This window comes from Equus asinus, chromosome 6 (genome assembly GCF_041296235.1).
Source record: "Equus asinus isolate D_3611 breed Donkey chromosome 6, EquAss-T2T_v2, whole genome shotgun sequence".
In the NCBI taxonomy this organism is placed as follows: domain Eukaryota; kingdom Metazoa; phylum Chordata; class Mammalia; order Perissodactyla; family Equidae; genus Equus; species Equus asinus.
In genome coordinates this window covers 15,611,685-15,637,861 of record NC_091795.1, presented here as the reverse complement: position 1 = coordinate 15,637,861, position 26,177 = coordinate 15,611,685, and the positions used below count along the sequence as shown (strand labels likewise).

Genomic DNA, 26,177 nt, shown 5'->3' with positions numbered 1-26,177 from the left:
GCTCTCCAGCCACCAGACAGCCCAGTACCCGTGTGCGACTCTCTCCTGGCTGAAGTGCTCATGGCACTGCTGTGGCTCTGAGGGTAGGTGTGTGCATCGGCGCAACTGAGGAAACAGGTGACTACAGCTCTAAGCCCCCTGTGATTGCTCTTTGGACTAGTGGGAAAATCCACAGACCCACTGCAGCCCCAGGGAGTGACTCAGGCTCAGACTCAGTAGGGAGGCCCTGCCCACCGAGCACAAAGGCTGGGTGACCTGGGAGCAGACACAGCACGGGTGGGCAAGCTAACTGCCAGCTGCATTAAATGTGCATAGCTCTGCTGCAGCCCCGAGGGGGCAAGTGAGATCCAGCAAGACTGCACAAGTGGGCAGTGACAATCCAGAGCCCCAGCATGATCGCTGCTTGGTCCAGGGGGAAAATCCACGGTCCCAGTGCCCCAGGGAGAGTCTCGGCTAGGTCCTAGGGGAAAGACACCGCCTACCAAGCACAAAGGCTTGGTGACCGAGAAGCAGACCCAGCACAGCTGGGCAAGTTAACTGCTGGCTGCATTAAATGCGCATAGCTCTGCTACAGCCCCAAGGGGGCAAGTGAGATCCAGTGGGACTGCACAAAGGAGTGGTGACAATTCGAAGCCCCAGTGTGATCACTCCTTGGTTCAGGGGGAAAATCCACGGTCTCACAGGGGCCCTAGGGAGAGTCTCTGCTTGGCACTAGTGGAGAGGCCTCACCCACCAAGCACAAAGGCTGAGTGACCTTGGAGCAGAAGTGGCGTGGCTCAGTGAGGTACCTGTTGGCTGCATTAAACACCCACAGCTCTGCTGCAGCCCCAAGGGGGAAAGTGAGATCCAGCGGGACTGCACAAAAGAGTGGTGACAATTCGAAGCCCCAGTGTGATCACTGCTTGGTGCAGTGGGAAAATCCATGGTCTCACGGTGGCACCAGGGAGAGTCTCAGCTTGGCCCTAGGGAGATGTCCTGCCTACCAAACACAGAGGCTGGTGTGACCTAGCAGAAAATGTGGCACAGCTGGGCGAGAAAACTGCTGACTGACTTAAATGCCCATAGCTCTGCTGAGGCCCTGAAGGGGCAAGTGAGATCCAGTGGGACCAGATGGTGGTAGAGCTGCGAGTCTGGGCGAATAAGCTCCCAGCTGCCTCGAAAGCCCATAACACTGCTCCAGTCCCTAAGGAGGGAGTGCGTCTAGGTGGGGCTGTGGAAGCAGGCAGCAGCAACCTGGAACCCCTGTGTGATTGTTCCCACAGTTGAGAGGAGACCCCACAGGGCCACTGCGATCCCAAGGAATGGCCCAGGCTATGTCAGGAACAGCTGACAGGGATCCTGGTGGGTGCAGATTACACAGCTCCTGCCCCCTCCCCAGCGGCAGCAAGTGGAAGCAGTAACCAATTCTATCTCTATGCAGAGGCACAAATCCATGCCATCAAGCAGTATGAAAAAATATATTAAATCTCCAGAACAGAAGGAAAATGACAAATACCCAGAAAACAATCCTGAAGACACAGAAATCTATAAACTAAATGACAAAGAATTCAAAACAGCTATCATTAAAAAACTCAAAGAGTTAAAAGAAATACAGATAAACAACTCAAAAAGTTCAGGAGCTACATCACAAAAGAGCTTGATACCATAAAGAAGAACCAATCAGAAATGTTGGAGACGAAAAACACAATTGATGAGATAAAGAAAAATCAGGACTCTCTGAACAGTAGGGCTGATAACGTGGAGGACAGAATTAGTAGTCTGAAAGACAGGAATATAGAAATGCTTCAGATAGAGAAAGGTAGAGAACTAAGACTAAAAAGAAATGAAGAAATTCTCCGAGAAATATCCAACTCAATTAGGAAATGGAACATAAGGATTATAGGTATTCTAGAGGGAGAAGAGAAGGAGAATGGAGCAGAAACCTTGCTCAAAGAAATAATAGCTGAGAATTTTCCAAACCTGGAAATGGAACTGGAAATCCATGTGACAGAAGCCAATAGATCTCCAAACTTTATCTATGTAAAAAGACCAACTCCAAGGCATATAGTAGTGAAGCTGAAAAAAGTCAATGACAAAGAGAAAATATTAAGGGCAGCAAGGTGAAGAAAATAACCAACAAAGGAACCTCTATCAGGCTGTCATCAAATTTCTCAGCAGAAAGCTTACAGGCTAGAAGAGAGTGGAATGATACATTCAAAATTCTGAAAGACAAAAACTTTCAGCAAAGAATACTCTATCCAGCCAAAATATACTTCAGATATGATGGAGAAATCAAAACCTTCGAGAAATAAAAACTTTCCCAGATAAACAGAAGTTAAGGGAGGTCATCACCACAAGACCCACCCTACAAGAAATCCTCAGGAAGGCCCTCATACCTGAAAAAAAAAATGAAAGGGGTTACAAAACCCTGAGCAGGGAGATAAGTAGAAAGACAAAATCAGAAAATTGCAGTTCTCCATCAGAACAGGTTAGCAAATGCTTAAGGAGAACATTAAAGATAAAGGGAAGGGAAACATCAAGAATAAATATAATCTTGTCATTTTAACCACAAACTCACAACGCAAGAAGAAAAAAGATGTGACAGTAACAACCTAGAAGGGGAAGAGGAAAGGGATGGAACCGGCTTAGTCTAAGGAAATAAGAGGCTATCAGAAAATGGACTATCTCATCTATGAGATGTTTTATACAAACCACGTGGTGGTAACCACTAAACAAATAATTAGATTGGAGACACAAATTACAAATAAGGAGAAAACTAAGAAAACCAGCAAAGAAAACTACCTAACTGAATTGATAGAAATACATGGGACGAGAAACAAAGGAAATACAGGAGAACCAGAAAACGAGCGATAAACTGGCAGCATTAGGCCTCTACATTTCAATAATCACTCAATGTAAATGGATTGAATTCTCCAATCAAAAGACCCAAGAGTGGCAGGATAGATTGAAAAACCAGACCCAACAATATGCTGCCTCCAGGAAACACATCTCAGCCCCAAAGACAAACACAGACTCAGAGTGAAGGGATGGAAGACGATTCTCCAAGCTAATAGTGAACAAAAGAAAGCAGGTGTCACCATACTTATATCAGACAAAATAGACTTCAGAACAAAGCAGGTAAAGAGAGACAAAGAGGGGCAGTATATAATGGTAAAAGCAACACTCCACCAAGAAGACATAACACTTATAAATATATATGTACCTAACACAGGAGGACCAAAGTACATAAGGCAACTATTAACAAAACTAAAAGGAGATAACAACAATACAATAATAGTAGGGGACCTCAACACCCCACTAACACCAATAGACAGATCATCCAGACAGAAAGTCAACAAGGAAATATTGGACCTAAACGAAAAACCAGACCAGATGGACTTAATACATACATATAGAACACTCCATCCAAAAACAGCAGGTTATACATTCTTCTCGAGTGCATACGGAACATTCTCAAGAATAGACCATATATTGGGAAACAAAGCAAGCTTCAATAAATTTACGAGGACTGAAATAATATCAAGCATCTTTTCCGACCATAATGCTATGAAACTACAAATCAATTACAAGAAAAAAGCTTGGAAAGGGTCAAAGATGTGGAGATTAAACAACATGCTACTGAAAGACCAGTGGATCACTGGAGAAATCAAAGGAGAAATCAAACATTATCTGGAGGCAAATGAAAATGAAAACACACCATACCAATTCATTTGGGGTGCAGCAAAAGCAGTAGTAAGAGGAAAATTCATTGCAATACAGGCTCACTTCAACAAACAAGAAAAATCTCAAGCAATCTCAAACTACACCTAAAAGAACTAGAAGAAGAACAAACAAGCCCAAAGTCAAGAGAAGGAGGGAAATAATAAAAATTAGAGCAGAAATAAATGAAATTGAAACAAAAAAGACAGTAGAAAGGATCAATGAAACAAAGAGCTGGTTCTTTGAGAAAATAAACAAAATTGACAAACCCTTAGCCAGGTTCACTAAGAAAAAAAGAGAAAAGACTCAAATAAATAAAATCAGAAATGAAAGAGGAGAAATTACAATGGTTACCACAGAAATACAAAGGATTATAAGAGAATACTATAAAAACTATATGCCAACAAATTGGACAACGTAGAAGAAATGGATAAATTCTTAGACTTCTACAGCTGCCCAAAACAGAATCAAGAAGAAACAGAATCTGAATAGACCAATCATGAATAAAGAGATTGAAACAGTAATCAAAAACCTCCCCAAAAATAAAAGTCCAGGACCAGATGGCTTCTCTGGAGAATTCTACCAAACATTCAAAGAAGATTTAATACCTATCATTCTCAAACTATTCCAGAAAATTGAGGAAGATGGAGCACTTACTAACACATTCAACAAGGCCAACATCACCCTGATACCAAAACCCAACAAAGACAACACAAAGAAGGAAAATTACAGGCCTATATCACTGATGAACATAGATGCAAAAATCCTCAACAAAATATTGGCAAACCAAATACAGCAACACATTAAAAAGATCATACACCATGATCCAGGGACACAGGGATGGTTCAATATCTGCAAGTCAATCAACGTGATACACCACATTAACAAAATGAGGAACAAAAACCACATGATCATCTCAATAGACGCAGAGAAAGCATTCGACAAGATGTGACATTCATTTATGATAAAAACTCTCAATAAAATAGGTATAGAAGGAAAGTACCTTAACATAACAAAGGCCATATACGACAAACCCACAGCCAACATCACACTCAATGGGGAAAAACTGAAAGCCATCCCTCTGAGAACAGGAACAAGACAAGGATGCCCACTCTCATCATTCTTTTTTTGTTTGTTTTTTTTGAGGAAGATTAGCCCTGAGCTAACTACTGCCAATCCTCCTCTTTTTTTTTTTTTTTTAAAGATTTTATTTTTTCCTTTTTCTCCCCAAAGTCCCCCGGTACATAGTTGTATATTCTTCGTTGTGAGTCCTTCTAGTTGTGGCATGTGGGACGCTGCCTCAGCGTGATTTGATGAGCAGTGTCATGTCCACGCCCAGGATTCGAACCAACGAAACACTGGGCTGCCTGCAGCGGAGCGCGCGAACTCAACCGCTTGGCCACGGGGCCAGCCCCATCAATCCTCCTCTTTTTGCTGAGGAAGACAAGACTGGCCCTGAGCTAACATCCAGGCCCATCTTCCTGTACTTTACACACGGGACACCTACCACAGCATGGCTTTGGCCGAGCGGTGCCATGTCCACACCCGGGATCTGAACTGGCAAACCCCAGGCGGCTGAGAAGCAGAACATGTGAACTTAACTGCTGTGCCACCAGGCCGGCCCCTAATATCTGCATTTTAGAAAGGTAGTGGAGTGCTCTGTGGAAAGCCAACGAGAGGACACAGGTAGAGCAGTCTTTCTTTAGCTCAGAAACAGAGGCAGGGGCCTGTGGCATGGTGGCAGATAGGGTGACTATACATACAGAAACAACAGACATATTTCATGCTAATGGATAGTAGAGTGGGGGGTGTTCAGGGTGTCTCCCAAGGTTAGGCTTTAGGCAACTAAATGAATAGTGACAGCAACAACTGTGGTGACCAAAAAGAAAAGTCTGTATTACAGATGCTCAGAGTAGATGGCTTCCTGGCCTCCAGGTGGCTATGTCCATGGGCTCTCAATACAGATCTCAAGCTCAGGAGGGAGAGAGGGGCTAAAGGCACAGACTCTGGCATATGGATGTTGCTGAGACCAGTTGCTAAAGTTACCCAGCGAGAGACTGCAGAAGGCAGCTAAAGGCAGATTATCTCTCAGTGAATATCAACAACGGAATGGGAGATGGATAATGAAAGAGGAACCAGTAGATGAACCTTCAATCTGAAATCCTAGTTGGGTCAAGATAATAAAAGTACGTACTAAAATACAAGAACAAACAAACTTGGAGTACATCAGTAACGGTAATCCTAAAGCTACTTAACACCTGAAAGAATTCAAAATTACTTTAGGCGTAAGTCCAGAAAAGTAAAGGATATTTTACTGGTTTAAAGTAGGTATTACCTATTCTGAAATAACCATCTTCTAATCGTTTGTCTTTGGTTTCTTTGCTTATTTCCAAACCTTCACTCTAAAATAGAACAAAAATATTAATTTTAAAAATAATTACTTCCATTTAAATCAAAGCTAAGTTGTTAATATGTTTAATAAACATAAAAGTGATATTTGTGGCCAAGCTATCTCTAAAAAGAGAAAATGTCATCTCAGTCTTGAACCTTAAAGGCTTATCAATACAAATGTTCTTTTTTTAAGCATCATCTGAATCTGTATATAATATATTGATGAGCAGAAAACTTAAATTTTAATTAATTTTACATTTAAATCAATTTAATAGAACACTATTTTCTATTAAAAATATACAGAAGTAAAGAACTGAGTTAACTTCAAAGAAATCTAAGCATTCCTTAGAGACCAATAAATTAATTTTGTGTATTAATCAACAGGTATTAAAAACACATGGTATTTGGGGGCTCAAAATACAAACAGCAGGTAAACATTAAAGTAAAATAAGATTCATTTATTTTCCTAGTACAAACTTCTAGGTTATTTTCCAACAGGAAACAAAATGAAGGCTCTTTCTATGAAGAAGGCAAATGGGACAATATACTAGGTGTTCCATATTTCAAAAAATAATTAATATTACTCACCACTGAGGTCCTGCAATCATGAGAATTTTCTTTCACCTCATAAACAAGAACAGCCTCAAATCAAGTCTGCTGGCATTAGTTCTTAAGGAAAAGTAAGGGGAAAAAATAGTCATACCTTAAAAGGCAAAACTTCCACAGTTGTGTTTAGCAGGATATCTCCTGGATGTTCTTGGTTGCCACTATGGAACAAATAACTAAAAAGACACACATAAAAATAAAAGTATGAGTCAGACTAGACTTCACGAAGATTCAGGAAGATGGCCCTACCTCAAGGTAAGCTTTCTAAACAAGACTTCAGCTACAAAGCAGACAACATGAGAAGTTGCAGTAACTGCACATTATGTATTCTGAGTAGTTTGTGGGAACTTAAAAACTTAGGGGGTGCAGCCCTTAGGCGATGTGTTAATTTCTGCTGTCAGAAGGGGCATGTTTGGTGCTTAATATAATTATGCACTTATCAGATAAAAAAGTGATGAGTTTTACGTTGCTGTTTACACTGCTTTAAATATATAATCCTCTTAACAAGAATAATCACAATTGTAGCAGCTATATATTACTACTGTATCTTGCATCAGAGAAAATTCTCACCAGGATAGCCACAAGTCATGGCAAGTTCAAAGACTAGTTTTATTCAATACAATTTTAGTATTAGTAGACTGAATGTAAATTAATTGATTCCAAATATCTGAATAATTCCATTCATCAATATTAACAAATATTTGAATAATGGTGATTATGTGATATACTGTGATAAATCTAAAATACTCTGGGTATGGGTATGATGGTCTCGTACTCTGAAAACTAGTGTGTAAGTTACACAGGGGAGGGTGGAGACTAGATAGAGCATACAAAGTATATCTAAATCTAAACCTAAAACGTAAGTTTACTTAAGTTAAATGGTTAAAAGTTTATGCTTAGGAGTCAGAAAGAGCTGGATCCAAATCTTAGGTCTCTCATTTACTAGAATTTTCATCATTAGCAAGTTACATTAACTTTTGGAGCCTTAGTTTCTCTATACAATGTAGATATTGCCATCTACCTCACACAGCCGAATCAAGGAGTTTGGGAACTGACAAAAAAGCACCTTGCGTATTAATACTCAGCAAGTAACACTTACAGTATGATTATGATATAGTTATAGTATGGTATTTGTGGGAAAAAATCACCTGAGATGAGGAGTTGGTTTTCAAATGTTACACAGGTCAGCGGACCCTACTAAGAAGCTCCTTCTAAGCTATGCCAAAAATTACTTCCAGCATTTTAAGATGAGAGACACACTTATTTTTAAGGCTTCTTTGACTTGGAATGCTGCTACATACAACCATGAGGTATTCAATATCTCAGTTATAGATGCAAAAATACGGGACAGGGGAAGCCACTTTTAAGAAAAGAGCCCATGTTATGATATAATCTGGGATTTAGATTGATTCAGAGCTGTTCACTATGTGATTCCTTGGTGAAAAACTCAATACCACCTAAGAAGTTTAACATTAGAAGAAGTAAACAACGGCACAGTCATATGGGATACTGTGCAGCCATTAAAATTTTTATGAATCATTTAAGATAGAGTATAAAGGAAAATATAAGATACAAAATTACATACAGACCATGATCTCAAAGCAGAAAGTACACAGAATTATCAAGAAAAAAATGTGCCAATATGGTCACAATGGTGTCTTTGGAGTTGTCATTTTTTTTCCCTCGTTCTTCATACTCTTGAATTTTTGTATACTGAACACATATCATGCTATAGAGTCAGAAGATATTTTTCCTAACTCTCCATTTCTGTATTGATAAATACAACTTTTGCTTTTTTCCCTCTCAGCAAATAAGCTATTGTGGAAATCCAAAACTGATTCCTTTTCTCAGTCCTGGGAAGGGTGGGTCTATCCATGAACTCAAATATACTATGATTTTTGAACTGTGTTTTACTAGAAATGTGCCCTCAGTAGGGGCACATAAATATTACTTTATAGAGGTTTATTGTAAATGTATTTGTCGTCAAAAAATTTCATCTCCAATATATGAGTTCTTTAGCAGATTCTTTGATGGAATTATTTTCATTTACTAAAAATAAACCAACAGATATACTTTAAGGCTATTCTTGTTTATGACGTGAAAGAAAACCATTGTTTCTAATTCTATGATGATTTTGTGTGTTTGTGGTGAGGAAGATTGTCCCTGAGCTAATATCTGTCCCAATCTTCCTCCACTTTTTGTATATGGGGACAACACCACAGCATGGCTTGATGAGCGGTGTGTAGGTCTGCGCCCAGAATCCGAACCTGTGAACACCAGGCCACCAAAGGGGAGTGCGCGAACTTAACCACTATGCCACCAGACTGGCCCACTATGATGATTATTTAAGTATGGTAAACAATACCTCAAAGTGCAAGGTATTACTATATAGTATAAAAGCAAACATTAAATAACAATAAAAATATTATATACTCATAAATGTGCAAAATATTACTCAATAGTATTTTTCTATGTTTTCCAGTGATGTTCCCACTGCTTAAAACATTTTTACACTTAAATTCCTCTTTAGAATCAGTTTAGAGTCACAAAACAAAATTAATAACATCATGTTATAACTATACATTATTTCTGACTTCCTTAAACAGAATTATTCCAAATGATTTTTGGCGGATTCTAAAAACCAATGGCCCTCACACAAGAACACATAACGTAACATGCCACAGGCTAGAAAATTCTATTTTATTCTAGGGATTACATTTAAGTATGCCACAGACAGTATGGGGAACAAACCCAAAACTGAGGAAAAGTTGAAGGAATCATGATTGTTAAATGAAAAACGGGGAGAAAAAGTCCTAAATGTTAAAATGAATATAAATTCTCAAAAACATAAAAGGATTGTAAATTCCTCCATGGTGTACTAAAAATTATCCAGCATTTGCAAAGCCATTGACCACAAATAGTCTGTGAAATTTATCATATCAACCAAAGTGCTGGGTAACCAACTAGCTCTCAGTCAAATCTTAAGGGATATTCTAGAAAAGGAAACGAAAACTAACTTGAGATTTTGAGGGAGAGTTCTATATAAAAGTATTTAAAAAACTATACTAAATATATGTTCAGAAATACCAATAGAATTTATCAAACAGCTAAACACTGACATTATATCTGAAAACAACACACCCATTTTATTACTGAGTTGCAGGAAATGTAATTTATAACCCAACATTTGGGACCACTGTCTCCTTGTATCTATTACACACAAAAAAATTCCATCTTAAATCACATTATGAAATAAGCAGTCTGAATTGTAAGACCAAATATATTTCAATACCAACCTTTCTACATTGACCGGCTTATCAAATTTAAACAAGATATAGTCCCCAGCTACTGGAGTTATAGCCCAGAAGAAATCCTCCCCCATGTAAGTTTTCTCCAGTGTGTGTCCTTGGTAGACCTTCAGAGAAGTAGACACCTCTGCAGGTGGGTTTACGTGGATTTTAAGAAGTAACGGTTTCATGTAATCTTTATCCTAGGAGGAAAGACAAATGCTATTAAACAACATTTAGCTTACTCATAGTGAAGAAGAAGAGCAATGATTATACACTAAAAAACAAATTGTATGTGCATGAGAAAAATAAAATCACCAACCGTGAGTTTCTGAATTTTTCCTGTTAGTGAAGAATGCAGACCAACATGCTGGAAAAGGGAAGGCCTGAAGCGAATTCGCAGATTTGCTTTCTGTCTATCACAATGTTTCTAAATATTTAAAAAAAAAATCATGTTAGTATTACATTATAAAGTGAAATCTCGTCCTCATCTGAAAAAATGAGAAGACTACTGACAAGAAAACACTTCATCTCATAATTCCAAGTCACGTTTTTTTGGGAGCCCTCTTTGAGGCATTAATAGATTTGCTATGTACTTGATAAAGAAACATGATGTGAAAATTAAAAATAACCACATCTAAGGGAAGAGTTAAGAATTTAATTTCAATCCTCTTTCAAGATACATCAATATTGATTTGACTTTTAATACTAAAATGCACAAACTATAAACTAGAAGCTTGGTTCAAATATACAAAATATCTTTAATCGGGTAATACAATAAAGAATTTGTAAATAAGAAAAGGCACATTTTGTTGCATGAAAGCAATTTGAAAATGTGAGGCCATAACTTGATTACAAGCAAGTAAATGATATTAAATGTTCCACAGACAAATCTATCTCAGCACGGTTAAGGGACACCTATGTTTCAACTCAAAGTGGCCCATGGCCCAGACTTCAGATGACAAGCTCTCCTCACACTTGATCAGTGTGTGAAGCCACAGCGCCAGGAGGGCTCTCAATGTGCGGTAGTGCTTCACGACGGTCATGAGTATTTTGTCATGCTTTCACAAACCCTTTTCATTTTCAATGATTTTTAGACGTTTTGAGCTAAGAACATATTGAAAAAGACATTTATGACATTTCCACTTTGAAAGACCTCTAATAATTTACTGGGTGATAAAATGCCTAATTTTTCTCAAAAGGTTTTGCTTCACTAACATTGTTACTAATACTAGAATAGAGATGAAACAGTATATTTTATTTATACGAATTCAACTAGTCAAGTGTAAGGAGAGGGAGATGAAAGGGAAGGGAGGGAGACCAAAGGGGAAGAGCAAAGCGTGGGGAGAGGGGGAAGATCCAAGATGGCGCCGTGAGTAATCCTCTTTGTCTCTCCCCCTTCGAGTCTACAATTATTTGGACACTTATCGCTTGACAAAGGATATCCAGACAGCATCTCAGGACGTCTGAGATACCCACGCGACTATACATCGGAAGGCAGACGGACTTTCCTCCGGGAGGATGTGGAAATAGGTGAAAACTCTCCGACCCCGACGAGCAGCCTAGTACCTGCAAGCGGCTTTCTTCCAACGGACGCCCCCAGAGGATCTACACACATCTAGGGCAGGAGCGAGCACACAACAGAGGAGCGACGGTGGAAACAGGTGACCAGAACCCTACCTAAACCCCCCGCAATTACTCCTAAACGCAGAGGGAAACTTTGGAGTTGCACACCTGAGCCCGCGGGGAGAGTCTCTCCCCGCCATTGGCGGGGAGACCCCACCTGGTGTTCGCGGCGCCTGGAGGGTCCCAGAGAGAGTCGCGGAGGGTACGGAGGTCTCCCAGCTGCCGTTGCCCGCCCCGTGGGACTAGGGATTGCCGGAGATCTCGGAGAGGACCGGGGCTGGGGGAAGTTTCAAAGGCTGGCTCTGCGACCCGGAGGAGAAGCGTCAGAGTTCCGCCCGGGCAGCAGACAAAACTCTCTGTCTGCCATTAGCAGAGGGGCCACGCCGAGCATTCAAGGCTCCGGGAGAGGCCCGGAGAGAATCCCAGAGGGGGGGGCGACCCCCAGCTGCCGTTGCCCGCCCCGTGGGACTAGGGATTGCCGGAGATCTCGGAGAGGACCGGGTCTGGGGTAAGTTTCAAAGGCCGGCTCTGCGACCCGGAGGGGAAGTGCCGGAGTTCCGCCCGGGCAGCAGACAAAACTCTCTGTCTGCCATTAGCAGAGGGGCCACGCCGAGCATTCAAGGCTCCGGGAGAGGCCCGGAGAGAATCCCAGAGGGCGGGACGACCCCCAGCTGCCGTTGCCCGCCCCGTGGGACTAGGGATTGCCGGAGATCTCGGAGAGGACCGGGGCTGGGGGAAGTTTCAAAGGCCGGCTCTGCGACCCGGAAGGGAAGCGCCGGAGTTCTGCCTGGGCAGCAGACAAAACTCTCTGTCTGCCATTAGCAGAGGGGACACGCACAGCATTCACGGCTCCGGGAGAGGCCCGGAGAGAATCCCAGAGGGCGGGGCGACCCCCAGCTGCCGTTACCCGCCCCGTGGGGCTAGGGATAGCCGGAGATCTCGGAGAGGACTGGGGCTGGGGGGAGTTCCAGAGACCCAGCTTCGTAGCCTAGGGGGAAACCCTACAGGCTCACAGCAGCCTTAGGGAAAGCCTCTGCTCAGCACCAGTAGAAGGCACCCAGCCGCCAGCCACAAGGCTGGAAGACCCCAGGGCAAAAGCAGCATAGCTAGGTGAACTAACCACAGACTGTAGAAGATGCCAATAGCTCTCCTGTGACCCATAGAGGACAAGTGAGATTTTGTGGGTGCCGACAGCAACGAAGCGACAAATATAAGTGATCCCACCCCTGGCCGCTGGAAAAGCCCATAACACCGTTGCAGACCCCAAGGAGAGAGCACATCGAGGTGGGTTGCAACAGTAGGCACCAGCAGCCTGAAGCCCCCCTGTGACGGCCCCCACGGCAGAGGAGGGAATCCAAAGGGCCACTGTGGCTACGAGGAGGGGCCCAGGCCCAGTTAGCAACTGCGGACAGGGTACCTGGTTGGTGCAGTATAAACAGCTGCTCCCCTACCGCAGCAGCTGAAACAAGTGAAAGGAGCAACTAAACTCTATCTCTATGCGGAGGCACAAATCAACAACATCAAGCAATATGAAAAAATACGTTAAATCTCCAGAACAGAAAGAAAGTAACAAATACACAGAAAACAATCCCAAAGAAAATGAGATATATAACCTAAATGATGATGACTTCAAAACAGCCATGATTAAAATTCTCAATGAGTTAAGAGAGAATTCTGACCGACAACTCAACGAGTTCAGGAGCTATGTCACAAAAGAGTTTGATACGATAAAGAAGAACCAAACAGAAATATTGGAAATAAAGAACACAATAGAGGAGATTAAGAAAACTCTAGATGCTCTGAACAGTAGGGCCGATAATATGGAGGAAAGAATTAGCAATTTGGAAGATGTCAATATAGAATTGCTGCAGGCAGAGGAGGAGAGAGAAGCAAGACTAAAAAGAAATGAAGAAACTCTCCGAGAATTATCAGACACAATTAGGAGATGCAACGTAAGGATTATAGGTATACCAGAGGGAGAAGAGAAGGAGAAAGGGGCAGAAAGCCTATTCAAAGAAATAATGGCTGAGAACTTCCCAAATCTGGTGAGAGAGATGGATCTTCAGGTGACAGAAGCCAATAGATCTCCAAACTTTATCAATGCAAGAAGACCAACTCCACGGCATATAGTAGTGAAGCTAGCAAAAGTCAATGACAAGGAGAAAATACTAAGGACAGCCAGGCAAAAGAAACTAACCTACAAAGGAACCCCCATCAGGCTATCAGCAGATTTCTCAGCAAAAACTTAACAGGCTAGAAGAGAGTGGAATGATATATTCAAAAATCTGAAGGACAAAAATCTACAGCCGAGAATTCTCTACCCAGCGAAAATATCCTTCAAATACGATGGAGAAATAAAAACTTTCGCAGATAGACAAAAATTAAGGGAGTTCATTGCCACAAAACCTCCTCTTCAGGAAATCCTCAGGAAAACCCTCATTCCTGAAAAATCAAAAAAAGGAAAGGGGCTACAAAACCAAGAGCAGAGGAGATAAGTAGAAGGACAACAACAGAGAGTAGCAGCTCTACATCAGAACAGATTAAACCATGGGAGGAGAAACAAAGGAAACTGAAGAAAAGCGGAAAACAAGACACAAAATGGTAGTGGTAGGCCCCCACATCTCAATAATCACTCTAAATGTAAATGGATTGAACTCCCCAATCAAAAGACACAGAGTGGCAGGATGGATCAAAGAACAGGATCCAACAATATGCTGCCTCCAGGAAACACACCTCAGCCCCAAAGACAAACACAGACTCAGAGTGAAGGGATGGAGAACAATACTCCAAGCTAATAATGAACAAAAGAAAGCAGGTGTCGCTATACTAATATCAGACAAGGTAGATTTCAAAGCAAAACAGATAAAGAAAGATAAAGAGGGACAGTATATAATGATAAAAGGGACTCTCCACCAAGAAGACATAACACTTATAAATATATACGCACCCAACACAGGAGCACCAAAATTTGTAAAGCAACTCTTAACAGAACTAAAAGAAGACATCAACAACAATACAATAATAGTAGGGGACCTCAACACACCATTAACACCAATGGACAGAACATCCAGACAGAAAATCAACAAGGAAATAATAGAATTAAATGAAAAATTAGACCAGATGGACTTAATAGATAAATATAGAACACTTCATCCAAAAACAGCAGGTTACACATTCTTCTCAAGTGCACATGGAACATTCTCAAGGATTGACCATATTTTGGGAACCAAAGCAAACATCAATAAATACAAGAGAGTTGAAATAATATCAAGCATCTTTTCTGATCATAATGCTATGAAACTAGAAATCAACTACAAGAAAAAAGCAGAGAAAGGTGCAAAAATGTGGAGACTAAACAACACGCTTCTCAACAAACAATGGATCATTGAAGAAATTAAAGAAGACATCAAATTTTATCTGGAGACTAATGAAAATGAGAACACGACATACCAAATCATTTGGGATGCAGCAAAAGCAGTCCTAAGAGGGAAATTCATCGCAATACAGGCTCACCTCACTAAACAAGAAAAAGCTCACATAAGCAACCTCAAACGACGACTAACAGAACTAGAAAAAGAAGAACAAACAAAGCCCAGAGTCAGTAGAAGGAGGGAAATAATAAAAATAAGAGCAGAAATAAACGATATTGAAACAAAAAAGACAACAGAAAGGATCAATGAAACAAAGAGTTGGTTCTTCGAAAGAATTAACAAAATTGACAAACCCCTAGCCAGACTCACCAAGAAAAGAAGAGAGAAATCGCAAATTAATAAAATTAGGAATGACAGAGGAGAAATCACAACAGATACCAATGAAATACAAGAGATCATAAGAGAATACTATGAAAAACTATATGCCAACAAATTGAACAACCTGGAAGAAATGGACAAATTCCTGGACTCCTACAATCTCCCCAAACTGAATCAGGAAGAAATGGAGAATCTGAATAGGCCAATCACAAGTAAGGAAATAGAAACGGTAATCAAAAACCTCCCCAAAATAAGAGTCCAGGACCAGACGGCTTCTCTGGAGAATTCTACCAAACATTCAAAGAAGACTTAATACCTATTCTCCTCAAACTGTTCCAGAAAATTGAGAAAGATGGAGAACTCCCTAACACATTCTATGAAGCCAACATCACCCTGATCCCCAAACCTGACAAGGACAACACAAAGAAGGAGAACTACAGGCCGATATCACCGATGAACATAGATGCAAAAATCCTCAACAAAATTTTGGCAAACCGATTACAGCAATACATCAAAAAGATTATACACCATGATCAAGTGGGATTTATACCAGGGACACAGGGATGGTTCAACATCCGCAAGTCAATCAACGTGATACACTACATCAACAAAATGAAAAACAAAAACCACATGATCATCTCAATAGATGCAGAGAAAGCATTCGACAAGATCCAACACCCATTTATGATAAAAACCCTCAGTAAAATGGGTATAGAAGGAAAGGACCTCAACATAATAAAGGCCATATATGATAGACCCACAGCCAACATCATACTCAATGGACAAAAACTGAAAGCCATCCCCCTGAGGACAGGAACAAGACAAGGGTGCCCACTTTCACCACTCCTATTCAACATAGTACTGGAGGTGCTGGCCAGAGCAATTCGGCAGGAAAAAGAAATAAAAGGAATTCAAATAGGTAACGAAGAAGTAAAACTCTCGTTGTTTGCAGACGACATGATCTTATATATAGAAAACCCCAAAGAATCCACAGAAAAACTATTAGAAATAATCAACAACTACAGCAAAGTAGCAGGGTATAAAATTAACGTGCATAAATCAGTAGCATTTCCATACACTAACAATGAACCAACAGAAAAAGAACTCAAGAACTCAATCCCATTCACAATCGCAACGAAAAGAATAAAATACCTTGGGATAAACTTAACCAAGGAAGTGAAGGATCTATACAATGAAAACTACAAGACTTTCTTGAAAGAAATTGACGATGACATAAAGAGATGGAAAGACATTCCTTGCACATGGATTGGAAGAATAAACATAGTTAAAATGTCCATACTACCTAAAGCAATATACAGATTCAATGCTATCCCAATCAGAATCCCAAGAACATTCTTCACAGAAATTGAACAAACAATCCTAAAATTCATATGGGGCAACAAAAGACTGCGAATTGCTAAAGCAATCCTGAGCAAGAAAAACAAAGCCGGCGGAATCACAATCCCCGATTTCAAAACATACTACAAAGCTACAGTGATCAAAACAGCATGGTACTGGTACAAAAACAGGTCCACAGATCAATGGAACAGAATTGAAAGCCCAGAGATAAAACCACACATCTATGGACAGCTAATCTTCGACAAAGGAGCAGAGGGCCTACAATGGAGAAAAGAAAGTCTCTTCAACAAATGGTGCTGGGAAAACTGGACAGCCACATGCAAAAGATTGAAAATTGACCAGTCTTTTTCACCACACACCAAAATAAACTCAAAATGGATCAAAGACCTAAAGATTAGGCCTGAGACAATAAGTCTTTTGGAAGAGAATATAGGCAGTACACTCTTTGACATCAGTTTCAAAAGAATCTTTTCGGACACTGTAACTCCTCAGTTGAGGGAAACAATAGAAAGAATAAATAAATGGGACTTCATCAGACTAAAGAGCTTCTTCAAGGCAAGGGAAAACAGGATTGAAACAAAAAAACAGCTCACTAATTGGGAAAAAATATTTACAAGCCACTTATCCGACAAAGGGTTAATCTCCATAATAGACAAAGAACTCACACTACTTAACAACAAAAAAACAAACAACCCGATCAAAAAATGGGCAGAGGACATGAACAGACATTTCTCAAAAGAAGATATGAATATGGCCAATAGACACATGAAAAGATGTTCATCATCGCTAATCATCAGGGAAATGCAAATCAAAACTACACTAAGATATCACCTTACACCCGTTAGATTGGCAAAAACATCCAAAACCAAGAGTGACAAATGTTGGAGAGGTTGTGGAGAAAAAGGAACCCTCATACACTGTTGGTGGGAATGCAAACTGGTACAGCCACTATGGAAAACAGTATGGAGACTTCTCAAAAAGTTAAAAATAGAAATACCCTATGACCCAGCCAGCCCATTACTGGGTATCTATCCTAAGAACCTGATATCAGATATCTCAAGAGTCCGTTGCACCCCTATGTTCATCGCAGCATTATTTACAATAGCCAAGACGTGGAACCAGCCTACATGCCCAGAAACTGATGATTGGATAAAAAAGATGTGGTATATATACACAATGGAATACTACTCAGCCATAAAAAAAGACAAAATTGGCCCATTCACAACAACGTGGATGGACCTCGAGGGTATTATGTTAAGCGAAATAAGCCAGTCAGAGAAAGACGAACTCTATATGACTCCACTCATAGGTGGAAATTAGTATATTGATAAGGAGATCTGATCGGTGGTTACCAGGGAAAAGGGGGGGTGGGGGGATGGCACAGAGGGGGAAGTGGTGTACCCACAACATGACTAAAAAAAATGTACAACTGAAACCTCACAAGGTTGTAATCTATCATAACATTAATAAAAAAAAAAAAAAAAGCGTGGGGAGAGGGAAAGTGGAGGAGAGAGAGGGCAAGAAGAAAAGAAGAGTGCCTGAGATGGAGTCCATCACCCAATAGGCAATGGACACACTGGGGCCTGAAGAGTCAAAACAGGTCCAGAGCCTTTGGGAGAATGTACGAATGCTTTGAGGGATTCCCCAGACACTGTCAAAGAGATGCTGTTCTGGAGGCCAGCAAGTCTGTGGTGACAGCTCCCTCGACATCCTAGTGGAAGCAACTGAAGAATTATGTGCCACAGAAAAACATGGCCTGAGGAAGAGTGAAAGAACAGATAACACTGTCCAAAGGTTTATGTACTAAAAGATATGTATGATGTAAAGAGTTTTCATTTTTACTAGAGAGATTTTCACCTCACAGGCTCATTTTAGAACCTAACCATATATTAGACAAAACTGCACAGGACAATTAAATGCAAGTATATTGTAAGAGTGTAAAGATGACATTTTTTGTTTCCTACAATAAAAATTCCTGCAAATCACAAAGAAAATACAGGTAAGGGCTTATTACATCATAAAAATGAGTTGTTCAAATCAATTTATATGTGCAATCATTGTTGGAAAGTAGATACTCTGCTATTTCGCTAGATTCCAGGTTCTGGTCTAAAAAGTGGTTATTTTTTTAAAAAACAAAGAGAACGCAATAATAGCTTACAGACACCAGAAGACAGTGTCCTAAAAACTAACTGGCAAGTAGGATGATCAAACTATTCTAGAGAATATAAAGTCACAAAGTCAAATTAAATGTTTATTGGGCCAGCCCCATGGCATAGTGGTTAAGTTAGGCATGCACCACTTCAGCAGCCTGGGTTCATGGGTTGGGATCCCAGGCGCAGACCTACACCACTCATGAGCCATGCTGTGGTGGCCACCCACATAGAAAAGTGGAGGAGGACTGGTACAGATGTTAGCTCAGGGCTAATCTTCCTCAAAAAAAAAATTTAAATGTTTGTTTGTTAGAATGAATGTTGTCAACCCTATAATAACATACACTTATAATAAATATTTCCTTGTTATTACATGTCAAAATTTACATTCATTTTAAGAATGTGTACATTCATATTTTATTTACGCTTACCCCAAATAAATAAAAATTTACTTTTCTTTTCAGAGGTATAATTCAAATTGGACAAGGAAAACACAGCTAATTACGTTTTACAATAAGATTTCTAGGGAAATAACTTGATATTTGAATAATCAAAGCAAAAATCATCATTTACTTACTTGCCACCATCATCCCAAAGGTCAGCATATTAGTATGAACATTGGTTTCTTGCAAGTAACACAGTGAAAGGTACTTTTTTGACTTGCCACTGTTTTCGTATAAAATATTACTTCTATTTTATTCCCTATTTCCAGATGTGTTGGGAACTGATATTGTCCCCAAAGTATTTGAAAAAAGAAAGCTGACACAGAATATGAAGAAAACTGAAACAACACCCCACACAGGATATGATCAACATCTAGAGCCAACAGGAAGGACATACCAGAGCCTGAAGACACTATAAACATTTATCAGCAATTTAAAGAAAAGTGGCCTTCACTCATTTACAGGATTTTCCTCTGCTATTTAAGTCTCTCTAGCGTAGGAGTTTTGTCAGTTCATGAAAGAAGGCCAGCACTTGAAATGTTAAGTGAAACACTGTTTTCTTTCAGCTAGCTATTTAATTGTTCCTTTACAAAATCTGGCTCCCTGTAAGTCACTTTCACAAAATATAGAAAAGAAGCTTCTTCTACCTTCATAAGAAATTAACTTACTGCATCTTTTTCCGGGTTGCAGACTTTCACCCAGAGAATATGGTCCAAGAGCCAATCAATGGGTTTCTCCTTATAGAACATAAATATGAACTCTACAATCAGAGTGAGGTCTGGTGCTTGAAACATTTTACCTGAAAAGATATCCCCAGTCAATAGCTGTAATAAAGAAACCAAGCAACAAATGGCTTAAATAAGAGAAATCTATACAACAAATACATTAAAGCTGTGCTTCCGATCATAAATCATTGTGAATAATCCCCACTTGTCTTACCAAAACCAAAGAAACCTGCATTAGCTAAACACTCCAAGTTGTCACCTGGGTATAAAAGGAAGTACTGAACTCCTGACTTTCTCTGTTACAAAATCTATCCGACAATTACTGGCTCAAGGGAGTCAGGAAGCAGGCAGAGATTTTTCCTTTATGCTTATTAAGATTCTTCCCATAAAAAAAGAAACTTAAGAGGTGTAGGTAAAAATTTTTAACTAAATCAATTAATGCAAAAAACAAGGACTCCTAATTCTGTCTTCACTGAAACCTTCACAAGTAAAGATGTTTTTTGACTCTTAAATTAAGTTTTGAGACAAATGATCAACAAGGTCAAAGGCCCAGCCTCTAATACTTAAAGTTTTAAAGTACCACAGGAAGTGAAATGTTATCCTCTGGGTGTTTCTTAAAACCCGTAAATTCCCTTCAGTTCTTCAACTTTAAACATATTCTCTTTAATTGGATAATTTAGGAATTTTAGTGAAAAAAACTTGTAAAATGAGCACCCTGACTAGTCACTGAAAGCAACATATGAATACCAATTACTGAACAAGAACCTCATGTACTACATCAAATACCAGGAATTCATATTAGAAAACTGCTAGTGTTGCATTCTTTTCAAAAGAACCTCAACCTTGCAAAAGCACTGGGCTATACAGGAGGCACTGGGGGCGCCAGAGAAGAACTCTAGAGGAAGCATTACAATCTCTGAGGTCTCCAAACGCTACTTGGGATTGACTTTCATCATTTCATACATGGAAGTTTACCTAAGTTAAACTTCCTCAAAAGCACTCCATTTCTAGAGAAAAAAAGACAAATTTAAGGTAAAAAAACAATTAGTTTAAGACTCCAAGAGTCACAGCTATTTCTGAAAAGCAGAGAAATCTGACACTTTCCTTACCAATGAAGCCCAGCTGGGAGAACTCTAGTATCATCCATTCCTCAGAAGAAAGTTGAAGTGCAAAATTTTTTATAGTGTTAAAGTAATTCTGTTTGACAATAATATCGTCTTCAAGCTAAAGGAAGTTGAACAATCATATTAATAACTCAGAAAGAGAAGGACACATTCAAACAGAAGGACATTCTTTATTGTGGAAAAACCGAAGTACACTTTTATAATGAAAATCAAGAAAACAATGGTCAACAATGATGAAAATATAAAAAAAATGTATTAAAAGAAAATGAGGAAAATAAAATGGAAGATGCACATAGCAAGTCAACTAACCCACTCCCTCACTGTGGGAAATAACAATACCACTCCACGAATTACCCCTTTTGGTCCTTTCATAGTGCCCAACATGATTTTACACCATCTTTTTTATTCTTCAAAGGAAAAGAATTTCTGTTGGCCTTTTAAATTTTTTTGCTTTTTGCATAATACATGTACCAAGTCAAAAAGAAAGTCAAAGAAAAAGCTAGCAGCTTTCCTTCTCTGCACTCCACCCTGCTAGCTGAGGTGACCAATGTTAAAAGCTGGGTGTGCATCCATTTGACACCTTCTGTATGGACATACAGCACATACAGGCCCATACATACTTACGGTTCCCATCTACATTTACATTTTTATTAAAAAAGGATCATATTATGAAACTGGCTTTTTTCTCTTAATATATCATGAATATCCTTCCATGGTAATAAGGATATATTTAAATCACATGATCTTTTTAGTAGATGCATACTGTGCCACAGTATTGATGTATAACAATTCACTCAACTCTTCCCTGCTCATAGGCAGACATTCAGGTTGTTTCTCATTTTTTGTCAAAGCAAACAAATGCTGCAATAAATACGCTTATACTTACACATTAGTGTTTTTCATTTCTGTAGGATAGATTCCTAAAAGTTCCCTTTTTATAATTTATAAGATATCTTCAAAATACTTAAGATGCTGTGGCAATTCACAGAGTGCCAGTTAACCCCATGTACTCTGCCAGCACCATGTGTTATCTACCCTCAGAATTTTTACCAGCTCCATGGGGAGTTGACAGAGATCAGGGATCAGGAGTGTCTACAAAGACTTCCTCCACAGAATGTCCTTTCATAAAATTTTAAAGTCACAAGATGATTTTAATATCCTAAGAAACTTTTCCTCTTCTTAATTTCATGTTATCATTTCCAGTTACCCACTAAGTAATTTTCACTTATTTTAGTATTTAGATCTTTCACATCTTTAAGTCCCATACGTTTTCTTCTTCCCACCTGTGAAGAAACAGTAGTACTTGGAAAGATATGACACTGAATCACCAAATATTTATTGAGCTTCTATTATGTTCCAGACACTAGACTAAACACTGGGAATATTTCAGTGAACAAAAAGACATGTTTTATGCCCTCAGAGCTTTTAGGGAAGCTGAAGGGAAAACTAGACAAAGCATAGAGCTACACTGGCACCCACCCTTGCTTTCTGAAAGAGATGCCCATGCTCAAACCTAAACACTTCCTGTATATACCCAAAGGAAAGATGACCCCTATTATCAGGCAATTCCACGTTTTTCCAATAAGTAAGTTTAAAAACAAGTTTTGGACTAATTTAAAAATACAGAGATGTAGATGAAATAGTCAAATGTTTACTTAAAATTTAGTACACTAATTTTGGTTATCACACATAAATTCACATTTTTTATATTAAACTAGAAAAATTACTTTGTTCCACTCTCACATCTCATCCAACAACTTCACTTGTTAAAAAACTTTTTATTTTAAGATAATTATAGATTCATATGCAGCTCTAAGAAATAATAGAGAGATTCCCAAACACCCTTCACCCAGTTTCCCCCAGTATAACATTCTCCAATATAACTACAGTACAATATCAAAATCAGCAAACTGACTTTGATACAATTCATCGACCTTATTCAAATTTCACCAAGTTCTACATGTATTCAGTGGTGTGTGTTTATGTGTATTTGGTTCCGTGCAATTTTACCTGTGTAGATTTGTGTGACTACCACTACAGTTAGAAGACAGAACAGTTCCATCACAAGGATTCTCAAGCTACCCTTTGTATCCACAGCCACCTCTCTCTCTTTCACTCCCTTCCTAGCCTCTGGTAACAATAGTCTGTTCTCTAACTCTATACAGTCATGCGTCACATAACGATGGTGATACTCCTAAGAAATGTGTCATTAGGCAACTTTGTCGTTATGCGAACATCATAGCGTCCTTAGATGAATCTAGATGGTATAGACTACTACACACCTAGGTTATATGGTATTAATCTTATGGGACCTCCATCGTATATGTGGTTCATTGTTGACCAAAACGTCATTATGTGGTACATGAGTAATTTTGTCATTTCAAGAATGCTATATAAATGGAATCATACAGTATGTAACTTTTTAAGACTGGCTTTTTAAACTCGGCATAATACTCCTAAGATCCAAGATGTATGTTTCTTTTCATTATTAGTATTCCATGGTATGGATGTACCACAGTTTGTTTAACCATTCGCCTCCTTAAGAACGTTTAGGTTGCTTCCAGATTTTGGCAATTACGAATAAAGCTGCCATGAACCTTCATGTACAGGTATTTTAGTGAATATACGTGCTTCTCTGCCACCAGTGTTTCGTTATGGCAAGAGACACTCTTTGAAAAATCTAACCCATATCTCATTAGTGATCGCTAGTTTACAGAGGAAAGCTAAAAAACAAGATGTACAATATTGTTTTTACAGTATGCAAATGTAGAATCAGAAAGAGGTGGAATGTTATATTTACATTTTTGCTTAAATTTTTTAAAAGTATAAGGAGAAACCAAAAACTAATGGTGGTCACCCATGGGGGAGAGAAGAAACACAGTAAAGGGGACAGGCCTAAAAGTGAGACTTCTGTGAATGTATCTTGTTTTACACAAGTTCTTTTTTTCTTCTTCTCCCCAAAGCCCCCAGTTGCAATATCCTAGTTGCAGGTACTTCTAGTTTCTCTATGTGGGATGCTGCCTCAGCATGTCTTGATGAGCAGTGCTAAGTCCACGCCCAGGATCCATACCCGCAAAACCCTGGGCCGCTGAAGTGGAGCACATGAACTTAACCACTTGGCCATAGCACTGGCCCCTACATAAGTTTTGGTTTTGGAATGTTATGTTTTTTACAAGTAAAAAGGGAAAAAAAATCCTAAAAACTGAATACAAACTGAAACAAATGAACCTAGTTTCATATCAAGTTGACAGCATGGTAACACCATATAAAGAATCTCTAGAAGTGACTTTCAAACAGAATTTTGACTATATAGTCACAACAGGCTATAATCTAAGAGGAAAAAAAGGACAAAGAAAATTTAAATTGCATTCAGTAGTCTAACTGTTAGTAGTGATCTTGGTATTGTTATTTTGAAACTATTGTAGTCTATATTATAGAATAAAAGAAATATGTCATTAGGATAATTTTATTGAAAACCAAGAGAAAAGAAATACATGTATAAATTCAAAAAAGTTAAATAAAAACCCTATAATCTTACATTTCAACTGGGAATATCAATATAAACTTGTGATTTTTTTTTTCTCTGAAAAGTAAAATCTCTTTTCCTTGCTGAAAAGCCTAGAAGCAAGGACACCAAAATAGCAATAGCAATCTCAAGCACTCAGATTGTGTCCTAAATAGCATATGCTTCCAAAAGGCACAGGATCTTTACAGAAATGGCTGATTCTAGATCTGGAATAAGAAATACGCAAGATGTGTCAGTCAGCAAAGAAGTGATCAAAGATTACTGGACTTATATGTAAAGAACATAAGAGCCAGTTTGAAGAGATTTCCACTGGCTTATGATGTACCAATGTAAGCATCAACATAAATAATGATTGCAAAGATTGAGGCAAATCAAATATATCTTAAAAATCCATGAGTTCATAACGATACTTTAAAAATGGCCACAACTGGAGATTGCTAGGGTTCCAAATTTAACAACTGATGAAGAGAAAATCAAACATTTATCATGCCTTTCCTCTGTGAGCTATTTTTCAAGGTAACCAAGTAGTTAAGGAGGGAAAGTTCTCTATAGAAGAATTCAGCTTATAAGAGCATTAGAAATTACAGAATTAGAAAATTACCACTTGGCAACCTCTAAAGAAATAATTGGTCTGGGGGTAAATATTCAATGGATCCTGAAATCACAGGAGGAATGGCTGCTGGGGAGGTTTACAAAGGAGAGATGAAGCTGACACCACTAAATCCACTGATTAATCTCAGCATCAGTAAAAGTGGGACAACCAGACATACGGCGCCTCATTATGTGATACAGGAAGAATTACTCAGTACCACCCATGAAATGCCTGAATCATCGAACAGTTTTCCAGAAGACACTGTTTTCAATTCCAAGTTATTTGTGATACAGCACTTTATGAAATTGTGTATGATGCTGTCACTGGAAACTTCATTCCAAGCCATAAGCATAGCGCTAGGACAAGTGGCATTTTCTTCTTCCCTTGTTTATGTCTCTGAGGACCAGAGTCAGCCCTGGCTCTACTGCCTTTTTAAAGGCACTCTTCAGAAGTCTTGGGTAATACACCCCCAACATAGGCAACACATTCCTAGGACAATCATAAAGTCTAGGTTAAAATCCTTTGCTTCCTAACCCCTCACTATGATTTTCCCCAAATTTCCCAGGTGATTTCTATCCTTCACAAACACTCAAAACTAGCATTAAACTGAAGACTTTCCAGGCAAATATGTTTTTCCCACCAATACTTTATAAATCATAATAAACTCACTGAGAGAATTCTATATGAGATTATGTAAAGACTTGAATGTGAAGCAACTCCCTCTTTTTGAGGCATAATTTTTTGGCAAATAGGGTAATTTTAAGAATGTTCACTGAATTCATCCTTGAAACAGCTAAAAAGTTGGAAACAATCTAAACGACCAACAATAAAGTCATTATGATACGTGAATACTCTGAATCACGTCAAGAAGTGAGTAAAAATTGTACCAATCTATAATTA

At 39.1% G+C, this 26,177-nt stretch overlaps 1 protein-coding gene across 4 annotated transcripts in view; it reads right to left on the bottom strand.

The window, feature by feature from the left end:
* Window positions 1-26,177, bottom strand: part of MGAT4A (alpha-1,3-mannosyl-glycoprotein 4-beta-N-acetylglucosaminyltransferase A) — a 116,106-nt gene that overhangs the window by 7,324 nt on the left and 82,605 nt on the right. For 2 of the 4 annotated variants that reach the window (XM_070511683.1, XM_070511684.1), the window contains exons 9-14: window positions 21,145-21,259; window positions 19,979-20,109; window positions 10,306-10,413; window positions 9,993-10,186; window positions 6,794-6,872; window positions 6,035-6,101 (exon numbers count right to left, since the gene is read on the bottom strand). In XM_070511683.1, the coding sequence (XP_070367784.1) occupies window positions 6,035-6,101; window positions 6,794-6,872; window positions 9,993-10,186; window positions 10,306-10,413; window positions 19,979-20,109; window positions 21,145-21,259 (694 nt within the window). The remainder of the gene's footprint in view (window positions 1-6,034; window positions 6,102-6,793; window positions 6,873-9,992; window positions 10,187-10,305; window positions 10,414-19,978; window positions 20,110-21,144; window positions 21,260-26,177) is intronic. The other 2 variants (XM_070511685.1, XM_070511686.1) reach the window with 1 other exon arrangement.